The 12,623-nt window shown below is 32.9% G+C and overlaps 1 protein-coding gene across 1 annotated transcript in view; it reads left to right on the forward strand.

Annotated features, from left to right (window-relative positions):
- The window catches only part of ATRNL1 (attractin like 1), an 819,545-nt gene that overhangs the window by 566,007 nt on the left and 240,915 nt on the right, over positions 1–12,623 (forward strand). The window contains exon 27 of the mRNA XM_063102060.1: positions 5,536–5,643. Coding sequence (XP_062958130.1) covers positions 5,536–5,643 — 108 coding nt within the window. The remainder of the gene's footprint in view (positions 1–5,535; positions 5,644–12,623) is intronic.

The following is a 12,623-nucleotide window of genomic DNA, read 5'->3' on the forward strand; positions in this document are numbered from 1 at the left end:
ATATCATTACGTGATCAGTGTTATCCAAATGACAACAAAGACCCTCGTTTACTGACATTATTTCATCCTTATTTTGGCCTTCTATGTATGAGTTTTGGTTTTAACTTGAGTTTCAGTGATAATTATTTACCTTTATATATAATTTATATGTATATTCATGCTTATACTTTCATACACACATTGAAATACAGGTTTATATATATGTATATAAACTGATATAAGATATTAGTATTTTAGAGGAAATATTGAAATTTATATTTTAATGGAAGATCTGGAAACATTTTCCACTCTTCCTTTGTCCTTCTTCTGTCTGGTAGCAAGCTTAATGATAATAAAATGTAGGTTTTGTTTTGGGCACATTAGTGATTGAACAGCAACTTAAACAACCTACCTGGAAAATCTGCTATGGCCATTTGACAAAGAAGATAACGTTTTGCTTTCAAATAAGAAAAATCGAGTAATCTTAAGGTTTAGTGGAATCTTCTGAATGATCAAAGCCCTTCTAAGCAGTAATTGAAGTTTATTTTGCAAGTTAATGCAAATATTGCAAAAATAACAAGTCACGAAGAAGTTTCAAAAATCACTGGAAATGAGTATTTTCAGTAAACTCAGTGAATACCTGTAAGACAGCTACTAGAAATCTTTTGTTTGTAAGTAAACAACACTATTTCAATAGTAGCATATCACCAGTAGGTCAAATATTATAGGGGCCGGGAAAAAAATAGTTAAAGTAGCCTGATTAAAGATGTTCTTTCAAGCCACTCCCTTAATGTACTAGCATCAATATCCAGGAAAACCAACTTCAGACTGGAAGACCGGAAGCAAAAGATTCCTGATATTGTAAACAAGAGTTTGAACCTCATGCCTTGCAAATTTGGTTATATAAAATGATAGAATATAACACTTTCCTAATTCAATAATACTAAAAGATAATAACATTTCTCTTTACTTTTACACACCATCCTAACACCAAAAGAACAAAATTAATTGTCTACTTGTATTACTCTATGTTAAATGTGTTTGTGTTAACAGAAATACCCTATTTCATGAATTGTTACTTAACGTGTAATTCAGATGCTGTGTTCATTTTAGTATATAAGCTCAAGAGTAATGACAAAATTATTTTGATTGCTCCTTTTATACCTTTCCAAAATCTTTGAAATAGACTTGCTATTAGAAATATTAATGCATTTATGATAACTTTATGGAAATTTTTTCCCATAATCTTGGCAGTATTACGATAAGCTAGATGGGGAACAATATGAAACCTGATGTTGATTTGAAATACAGGTCCACAAAATTGCCCCATTTAAAAGAAAATAAATGTCTACCTACTTTGGAGGATAAGACATAAATTCTAGAATACCAAAGGACATATCATAGTTTTAAAAGTTTACTCAAAATGAAAATCAGTTTTAGAGTAACTTGCCTTTAACCACAGATGAAACAGATTTTTATAATACTTTACTCATGCATTAATTGTTCATTCATCAAATTCTTCTGACTACCAACTAAGTGCTCTGGGAAATGAAAAACAACCAAAAATATATTTGGCCTTAAAGAAGATTCCAGAAAAGTGTGGGGATATAAAGTAATGCTGTACTAAGATAAATAATTCATAGGAGAGGTGATTATTTCAGACTTGGAGTGGGGTAGAAAGATATTTGGAGGTGGAGGAGTAGATGCACGGGGAGCCTAAACATAACAGGCATGAGGTAGGAGATATGAAGACAACTGGGGGCAGAGTTAGTTACTGTTTTGTTTTGCATGTACGTGTGCTTTTTAAGGATTATTACCCTAAAATCTAGTAGAGAGTTGTATGCCTTTCAGTAGTTGAAAAAGTGAACTTTAAGGAATGATACGATATTTGAAGTAGTAGTGTTAAGTGGAAGAATTATCTGTATTGATATATACATTTGATAGAATCAATGACTAAACCTGGTTGTCAAATTTAAGCATAGATTTTCATATTACTTTGAATCCCATTTTTTGTTTTGTCAGAGATTTTGAATAGGAGAACAGTTATTATGGGCAACAAATTTTATACTAAGAACGTTTCTTTAATTTTTAAATTTTCTTCACAACAATGTTTATGGCAGCATGATTATAATCTATTGTATTATGATCAATTTGTTCTCTTGGCTTTATGTTTCTGCTGAATAATTGGCAATAGCAGATTAGTTATAAAACAGATGCATCTGTTAAGGCTTCTTATGGATGTACAAATTGTTAAACTTTTTTTATATAAAAAGCAACCAGAAAATAAATTAATTTTCAAAATTTCTTAAGAGAGTACTATCTATTTTCTCCTAATTTTCAGGTTGAGTTTTTATCATTCTTAGTCACAAGTGGCAGAAAGCAGTTCCAAATCTAAATCCATTTTACCACAATGATGACATTTTCCAACTGTCTCATAAATTTGCAACATTTGTTAAAAGGAGACTCGTAGAGCAAAATGTGTCACTAGTGCTGAAGAAAATGGGCCTGTGGTCATTAGTGTGCCATCTTCAAAGACAAAAATAATGCTTGAAATTTAACATAATACTTGTTCCAATTAACAGTTATTGAGGGCTCACAATACCAGCCTCTGTCTAAGCAATTTGAGTGCATCATCTCTCTAATCCCAACCTTATGACTTAAAGATAATATTGTTATTCCCGTGTTATAGAGAGAAAGAATGAGTGTTTGAAAGGTCTAAGTGATTTGATTATGGTCCAATTGCTAGTAAGTGGAGAAGCTGGGGTTCAAAACAGGTCTTTCGAGGTATAGGTGTAGGGGCAGGTATTACCCACTTTAAAGATGAGAAAAATCAAGTCTTAGAGAGGTCTAAATAATTTGGTTAAACTCAAATAGCTAACAAGTGGAAAAACTGGTATTCAAACACAGGTCCTTCTGACTTCAGAACCTAACTGTGTTGCATGTCAGTATTTATAATAAATTTTGACAAAATTTAAGTTGCAAGCATGTTGTTTATATCTCCTTTGTTCTGACGTAGAGAAGGGAAAATTCAAGTAGTACATCCAGGTGTTAATTGGCAAGAAGGAAGACAATTGTTAAGAATATGGTTGAAAGGCGGAAATAAGTAGTATAGATAATCACAATTTATTCCAATTTATTATTTTAGGGCCATCACACCAAAGCAAGAGTTTATCTGGAGAAAATGATTTACTCTTTCTAATTTTTGCAATAAGAACTCTTGCATTAATTTTGCAAAGTAAGAAACTCAGCTATGTCAGCAAGAGTCCTTTAACTAGTCCTTCACTAAGTAGCCTGGAATAAATTCATTTGTATAATTTCCTGTTTGTACCCTTTACGATGCACTATCTTGTGCCCTAATCATTTTTATTTTGCTGTGTCTTGTTTTAAGAACTACAGTGTTAAGGTCCTTGGCAAGAGCGATGTTTTTCTTTTTTGCAAAAAGTACTGTATTAGTAGGCATTCAATGCTTACAAAGTGGTAGAAACTCAAAGCTTGGAAGACAAACTGGAATCTTTAAAAATACTTTTACATTCTACAAATAAATTTTGTAAGTTGAACAAAAATATCTGTCATTGATTTTTCTTTATTATGACTTTTGGGGGTCATAATACATTATATTCTAGAGGAATCTATTCTTTGTTAAAGATATCACTATCTTGGAATATTTAATCAATTTATATCACAATTTGTGATAATGAGTATTTATTAATTACATTTTGTAGACATTTTAATTTTAGGTCTAGGGAAAATGCAAGGTAAGGAAACAGAAGCTCTTTATTTTGTTAAAAATCACTTAATCATGTGAGATACTATTTATAAGCTGAGGAGAATTAATACAAATGGAGAAAATTGTTAACACAAATCTTTGAAAATTATGTTCAAACACAAACTAGAATTTATAATTTTCTCAAGGCTGTTTGTACATCACTATAGGAAAGGTAGATTGTATATCTGCGTGTTAAGGGGAGGGACAAGTTGGTGTGTGTGTATGTACTTCCCAGAGATAAAGAGCATGGTGTCTCCCTTGGCATTTGAAATAACTTTATGTTGCCTTTTGCACAGACACACTGTTCAGATCAATTAGCCACTTCTGCTGAGAGAGACACACGCCAGATTCTTTTGCTAGCAGCTGTATTTTTACTAATACAATTTTGATTTTATATTAAAGTGAATTGTTCAGTAATATAGATTACATTTACTTTTTACTTTAAATATATATTTTAGTATGCATTTATTACTTCTAAAAAATATATAACTTAAGAACTTAGACTATTTATTACTCATTGAGTTGCATTATTTCTATCTTATATTGTCATGTAGATGTTCTTTTTAATAATAAAAAAGCAAAGCCTTGAGTTATATTTTAGATCCTCATGTCGTGAACACTGTCACCGCTGTGTCACAGGTGTTAAACAGAAATGTTAAATAATAAACTGCCATCCAGTGTTGGCTTGTGTTCCTTAATCATCAACAATGGAATTTCATGAATGATGTATCACAGTGCTACGTACATTTACATTCAAAGACCAGTAGTTAACGTTTTAAGTTAATGACAATGAATCTTAAAAAATCTCTATAAATAATGAAGCCATTCATTGTATTCAAGGATTTTCTCTTTCTTCAATGATATGATTTTGTTCTCATTTGAGAGAGTATTTAATTGCATTGCTCATCCTCTTTTAATATTTAATAATAATTTTATGAGCTGTATAAAATGAGAGGGGCAAGATTGCAATATCTAGTGCTGGTCATCAATTTTTTCTTATCATGACTTAATGAATATTATAATTACAAAGAGAAGCAGAAATATAAATTAGCTTGGTAGTTGGTTGGGACTTGCTAGTTTATTGGTTTAAGCTTGGGCAAAGCCAAGAGAAGGAGCAAAGAGAAAGAAGCAAATAAATGCGGGTGCTTTAGAAGTCCTGGCACAAAATTTCTGCAATTTGCTCATCATTCCTCATTTAAAATAATGAACAGAGGTTTTGAATAAAGTTATAAACAGTGGCAATAACAATTCCTGCTGGATCCATAGCAATTGACAGGGGATCCTGATGACTTACGAAACTTAGTCTTGGCAGGTATATGTTCCTTTAATCTCTATTAATGAATGCATTTTGATAGCTTTTCATTATCTTTTCTTAAACATTTAGATTGGTTTTCTTTTTTCTTTTCTTTTTTTTTTTCAGCTAAGACAAAAGCATGGGTTAATTTGAGAGGGAAAATTTGGCGTAGCCATCGTCATAATAGCACTTTTTACTTAAGTAGCACCTCTCACCTGAAGTTTTCACAGTGCTTTTGAGTACATTTTATTAAGGGCTGTGGGTGGAGGTCAAGGGAAAAGGTATTTGTAGGCTCCATACATTTAAAGCTTCTATGGAAATACAACCCAGGCTGTGGGGAGAAAGTGATTTTCATCTTTAGTGCTCTAGATATGGATATGTGTATGAAATGGTTCCTGAATTTTCAGTGTCATTTGTTCAAGAGTGAAACCAGATATTGTTAAATTTAATGTGCTTTTAAATCTATTTTAAAACAAATCATTTTTAACCCCTCCAGCAACTGCTTCGAGAACGACAGCAGATGGCCAGCCGTCCCTTTGCTTCTGTTGATGTAGCTCTGGAAGTAGGAGCTGAACAAACAGACTTTCTGCGAGGGCCATTAGAGGTAGGAACAGTGGTGCTGAAAGGGGACCACTGTGATTTGCATATTTATATTGCTTCTCTAATCTGCATCTGCTTGTGAAGCCGAAGAGAGTCTGATAATGTAGAGTTGACAAGATTTAGCTACATATGTTATGCCATTTTCAAGGCACATAGTTTTAATAGTATGACATGAGCTGCAACAAAAGCCACTAGAGAATCTATTAGCCTAGGCAAGAGTGACAGACTACTCACCTGGCAGCCTTTCCCTGACAGACAGGAGCTGAAAGAATTTAAGATACAGGTATGATGGAAGAAACAAAGGGCCTGTATTTAGTCCTCGGAGTACCTAGTGCACCCTAGTTAACAATTCCCATCTATCTTTGTTAACAAAGTTTATTATAAAAGGTGAGTAGAGATGAGTTGCATTTTAATTATATAGTTTCATTTTTGAATGTTGAGAAGTATAAAATACAGTGAATATTTTTATCTGTGGTTAATGGCTTTTCCATTATACAATAATGTGGTTATTACATTCTTTACTGCAAGTGCAGAAAGAGAATATGGTGAAACAGAAATGATTATGTGCAACTAAATGTTGTATTAGAATCCTGAAATAATGCATGAAATGGTTTCTGAAAATAATAACCCCCCAAAAGGAAAAATACACAGATTCTGATTAATGACTAATTAAAGCATTTTGAGGCATACTAATTTCATTGTATACTTTATTTTTATTTACATTTTGCATATGGTAAGATGTTAAAGTAGGAAGATTAAGAAACTGTAGAATTTAAATATTTTTCCCTTTTTATAAAATGCCTTATTTGACTAATTTCTTGTTATTTTCAGATTTTGATTTTCTTCAAGGAAAGTAAGGAATATAAAAATAGACTTCTCCAAAAGCCTAGGTACAAAAATAGTTGATTCTGTCTATAGCATTTTTAGTTATTCTGAGAAAATAAAACTAAATCTCAACTCTACGTAATCAAAGGGCCACTTTTTAGAGGGAATAAAATATTTGACTGTATGTTTCCCTATGATTGTTTTCAGTTTTTGTGTATTGAATTTTTGCTTCTCTAGATCACAGGTTGCCATGGAAGATAGAACAGTAGGAAATTTATGTGTATATCTTCCGTTACCTGATGAGAAATTAGAAAAGAGACAGAATGATTATATGAAAGATACAGCAAGTGCTCTCATTTCATTTTGGCCCCTCATTTTAAATAACATCAGTGAAAAACCTTTAACAAATAGAAAACCTGTATTATTTGAGTCCAAATTCTTTTTCTTCTCATCTGCTTAAAACATTTTCAAATACTGATAAAAATCAAGTAACAAGAGAAAAAAAAAAAGTAAGTTATGCATACAAAGGCCAAAGAGGAAAATGAATAATCAAAGAGTGAGAAAACTCACAAACTTGAACAAATGTAAGCAACATGTTTGTCAATTGCTCCTTAATAATGTTCAAGAATGTAAGTGCACATGTGTTCATAAACATTATATCTTCTTTTATTTTTTTTTCCAAATTTTATTTCCTTCATTATCATTGTGATTTTTTAACCCTAAATTTTATTTTGCAGAATTTTAAAATGTCTATTCTTTCTTTCTTTTAGTTCACATTCACCTGGTAGTCCTTTAATTACTTATTACTTTATTTCCAACATCTCAGTATCTTTCTGTTTTACACCTATGCCATAATAAAGTGGTTGTGGGTGTGGCTGGCTTCTTATATTACCATTCACTCTTGAGTCTGTCTTTTGATTGGTGTTTACATTGACAATGATGACTGTTCTACTAAGACTTATTTCAGCTGTCCCATTGTGGGTGTGTGTTGCATGTGTGTGTGTTTGTTATTACTAGCCTTACTTCTTTTTAGTTCTCTTCCCCAGATTCCGTTGGATAAGTTAATTTTCATCTACTAAAATGAGCATTGCATATTCTATTTTCATGTTTCTGATAGTTGCCTCTTACTATCAAGATTCGTAGAAATGGATATTATTCCCTAGCAATGACTAAAGCTTATGAATACATATTTCTCCACTGTCCGTCTCAAGCAAAATTAATACTTTGGCATGCTCTCAACTCTTTCAGTTTCTCTAACCACATGCTGATACTAACTAGAATTTTTGATCCAGATATTATGGATGTACTTCTTTATTATGGCATACTTAAATAACAATGAACTTTCTTTACTCTCCTTTATTTTTTATTTCTAGTTTTTTATTCATGTATTTCTTTCATTTTTCACTAGAGTAAACCCTCCAAGAGCTTTGTTCAAAGAAAAATTTTATGTGGCATTCTTCAGAGCTTGAATGCCTACCAATATATTTATTATTTCCTCACATGTAAATAACAGTTTAATTGGATATAAAATTCTAGGTTCAAAGTCCTTTTCTTCAAAATGTTAAAGATATTACTCTGTTGTCTCAAATCTGATGTCAGTTTGATTCTTTGTCCTTTGTAAATGATCTTCATTTCCTTCTTGGAATCCTTCAGAATTTTCCCTTGTTTCTCAGTGTTCTTAATTTTTTTCCCATGTTTCTAAATAAATATATATACTCAGATTTCTCCCCAAGTAATGGAAGATATGCATATAAATTGATGTATTTGCTAGAGCAGCACCTGAGGTGGGAGAAGTGAATGCTTAAGGGTTGTCCAGCCATCTGTATGTATGGCTATGAGATTCCTCACTGAGCTGAGCTCTAGAATTACCCCCTCATTAGTCTGCCGCTTTGCGCTGGCACTGGACTGGTTCTGCTGCTTTCCTGCCCCAGAGCAGGTGAGGTAGGTATCAATTCATCTAGGACAATGTGGACTCCGGCCCTCTCCTAATGCAGGCTACCATTTCCTCCTATAAGAGTTCTAGCCACTTTTTATCTTTCCAAGTATTCTTGAAGATTTTGTGTGAATTATTGAGTATGTGTCTGAGATTTATCTGTCTTCCTATCTCTTGTATGTCATCTCTGTGTTTAAAGTCAGGGAAGAAAACAAGTAACTAGTTCTGGTTTGCTATTTTGTTGGCTGTAGGATCATTTGTGCAAGTAGTTTGTATACCATAAAGCATTTTGTTAACACTGGGATTCTTGTTATTTTTCTTACTTTTATTATTACTCAGTTCTCTAAACAATTGGCATGCTTCTATTTTTTTGCACCACTTCTTTTCAGAAACATAAATTCGATATGTCAAAGGGAAAAAATAATTACATGCAAATTCTTATTTAGGAAAGCCCTTTTTATCTGGGAATAAAGTTCTCGTTATTAGTGTATAGTATTATAGGTGTTTTTGGAAACAGCTTTATTGAAATATAATTTATATACTATATGCTTCACTCATTTAAGGTATGCAATTTAATGTTTTTTTAGCATATACATGAGTTGTGTAATCATCACCAAAATCAATTTTAGAACATTTCATCATCCCTGAAAGAAACCTCATACCCTTTAGCAGTCACACCTCCAATTTCCCTCAGTCCTCACCTCCCTTATCCCCTGGCCCTAGGCAAACACTAACCTACTTTCTGTCTTTAAAGATTTTCTTATTTTGGACACTTTATACAAATGGAATCATGTACTATGTGGTCTTTTGTGACTAGCTTTTTTCACTTACCATAATGTTTTCAAAGTTTATCCATGTTGTAGCATTTATCAATGCCCCATTCTTTCATCTTTCCAAATAGTATTTCATTGTACAGATATAGATTTTTGTTCATGCATTCATCAGTTGATGGACATTTGGGTTGTTTCTACTTTTTGGATATTCTGAATAATACTACAATGAACATTCGTGTAAAAATTTTTGTGTGGGCATATGTTTATTTTTCTTTTGGGGTATATACCTAAGAGTGGAATTTCTGGATTATATGGTAACTTTTCACCACTTGTCAAAAAGGCTTTCTTTCTTCATTGAATGGTCTAGGGACCTTGTTGAAAATCAATTGACCATAAATGTGAGGATTTATTTCTGGACTCTCAATACTATTCTATTGATCTATATGTCTGTTCTTATGACAGTACCACACTGTCTTGATTACTATAGCTTTGTAGTAAGTTTTGGAATTGGAAAAATGAATTGTCCAACTTTGTTCTTTTTAAAGATTGTTTTGGCTCTTCTGGGTCCCATGAATTTTTGTATAAGTTTTAGGATAATTTGTCAATTTCTGCAAGGAATCCTGCTAATATTCAGACAAGGATTGTTGAATCTGTACATCAATTTGAGGGAATATGTAGTGTTTTAACATTTACATTATTAAGGTGGTAGTTTTGTTAATGGAATATCTTTGTGCTCCATGCTTAAATCCTATATTCAATATCAGATTTTCTTCATCTTAGCAAATAATTATGATTTCTGATATTTAAACTCTATGGCCACATATGTCAAATTATCTCAAATTAAACAACAACTTTGAATTTTTTGAAAATAATTCCAGTTGAAAACATTGTTGTTTAGTAGATATTTTTAGAGCCTAAATTGGTTGTTTACTTCTTCCTGTTAAAATTAAACTTCCAAGTAAATCTTAGCAGCTAACTGCTAATTTTTACTTTGACATCCTTTAGAAAATAATAGATATAGAAGTAGTATATTTAAAATTCTACTTTATTTCCTCTTTGTTAAGTATTTTGTAATAATTACTACTAATGGGAAGTTATCTATCTGATATATATTTATATAATACATACATACACATATATATGTGAGATTTATTTTCTATTATTATGAAACACTGAAACCTGTCTCAAATTTCTCTTTTTTACATACATAACTTAGAATGATGTGGTTTATTGATTTGCTTACATAGCAAATTTTGGAGCCTACATCTATTCTGAAATTACATTGTGTTTTATTTAAATATAAAAATCAAAGCAATTTTAAAGTTCTTGTGCTAAGTTTTTCTTAAAATTCAGTATTTAAATTCAACACAAAGCTATAGGTTAGCTGGTTACTACTGTATGTAAACATTTATTGAATATTCATAACGTGGTAAGTTAATAGGTGAATTTATTTTAAATTAAATTTCAGTCTCATTTGCCACTCGAGTTTCACATCTGTTTAGTCAGGGGGAAAACATAAGGTGCAATATGAAATAAATTACCTTTAATACCTCTGTAGGTAATTGTGTACTACTGCACACTGAAATGTCCTATTCAATGAAGTAGAAGTGTTTCTAAAAATCTTTTGTAGTTAATTATATTTTTTGATGTTTGAGGAGTATTGAATATTTACAGGACTTTTGAGTTGTAAAATCCTTTGTGAGTCAATAAAAAAATTTATGCTATAAATAATCACTCTCTAAATGATCTAGTAGTAACTTAAATTATTATATTTTCCTATATTATAGGAACAAATTAAAATATTATTAAAATTTAATAAATGCATTTAGGATGTGACTTTATCTACAAACACAACTTACTAGTTGATTTTAAACTTATCTTGAAAAGAGGATTATTTTTCTAGTAGTGTGATCATAGTAAATATTTGTCATTTTCTTCCATCAAGCAATAACACGATAATTTGCAGTAGCTGTTCAACAGATTCTTATGAAATGCTTTCTATATGTCAGGCTTTATCTGAACACTTGAAAAACATCAGGGAACATAACAAAGAACATTGTCCTTATGGAGCTTATATTCTAAAAGGAGAAAGTAAGTTATTTAATATGTTAGCAGGTGGTAAGTGCAATGGCAAAAGAAAAGCCAGGATAAAGCAGGATGAGGGAATCGGGAGTAGGTTCTGGGGGTGGGGGAGAGTGCACCATACTAAATAGAGTGGCAGAGAGGGTGACCTCACCGAGAGGGTGAGATTTTGACCAAGTGTTGAAAGAGGTGAAGGAGTTAAATAGGCAGCAGATTCCCAGGGAAACATGTTCCAGGCTAAGAGAATAGTAACAGCAGAGCCCTAAGGTGGAACAGCAAGGCCATGGGGGAGGGCAGGTGGAGGCAGATGAAGTAGGGCCCTGTTGATGTTGACATTTGATTCTGGGGCTGGCCAGTTAGCTCAATTGGTGAGAATGTGGTGTTGGAACATCAAAATCAAGGGTTCAGATCCCATACCGGCCAGGCCAGCTGCCAAAAGAAAAAAGAGAAAACAAAGAAAGAAAGAAAGAGAATCAATTCTGAGCGAAGAGAAGAGCCAGTCATGTTTTGAGAGAGGACCGATGTAATCTGACTTTGCATCTGAAAGGATCACTCTGTCTTCTGGATTGAGCATAGTTTGAAGGGAATGTCTTCATGTAGTTCCCTGAGAAGCAGACTCTAGGCTAGGACAGTTGTTCATTTTGTATTTAAGAATGTGCTGGTAGGGAAGTAGAACAAGAGAAAGGAAATGGGAGGCAGCCAGTACCACTGTGGAGAACTAGAGCTTAGTCGCATTGGAGAAATTCTGGGAGCCAGGTGAAACATATGTCCGTCTCCGTGACTTATCTGATGAGAGGCGACAGGGAGGTGAGTATATATACTCCAACTCCCTGCAGGCACTAGATGAGGAATACTCCCTAGGAGGACAGAGAAAGCCCTCAGACTAAGAAATGCAGGCTATGGAATTTGGTAAACTAATCTGGTAACTGTGAGGGTACCGTTTCTGCTCCTAAGAGCAAGGGAGGCAGCAGAAAGACGCCTTAGGAGGCTACTGCAGAATCCAGGCAGGAGATAGGTGACAGGGACAAGACCAAGGCGGTGGCAATGGAAGTGATGAGAAGTGGCTAGATTCTGGACTGTATTGTTAAGGTTATTATGAGCATAACGTTCTCATTTTAAAAGTCTTAACAGTGACTTTTTGTTTGTAAGGTTCAGAAAGAAAAACAGGAAATCATTTTCTCTCTTTCGCTGGCTCTGTAATAGCTCTAGAACTTCTGAGGCTGTTGTATTTGTCTGTGGGTCATTGCAATGCGTAATAGTTCCATTCCGCCTAAATATATCCTCTCAAATAATAAAATGTGTTTTTCTTAAGTTACTGATAGAAACCAAGAGAAACCGAGGCAAAAGCACCTAGTGCCACTGAAGTGACTT

Source organism: Cynocephalus volans, chromosome 7 (genome assembly GCF_027409185.1).
Source record: "Cynocephalus volans isolate mCynVol1 chromosome 7, mCynVol1.pri, whole genome shotgun sequence".
NCBI classification, from domain to species: domain Eukaryota; kingdom Metazoa; phylum Chordata; class Mammalia; order Dermoptera; family Cynocephalidae; genus Cynocephalus; species Cynocephalus volans.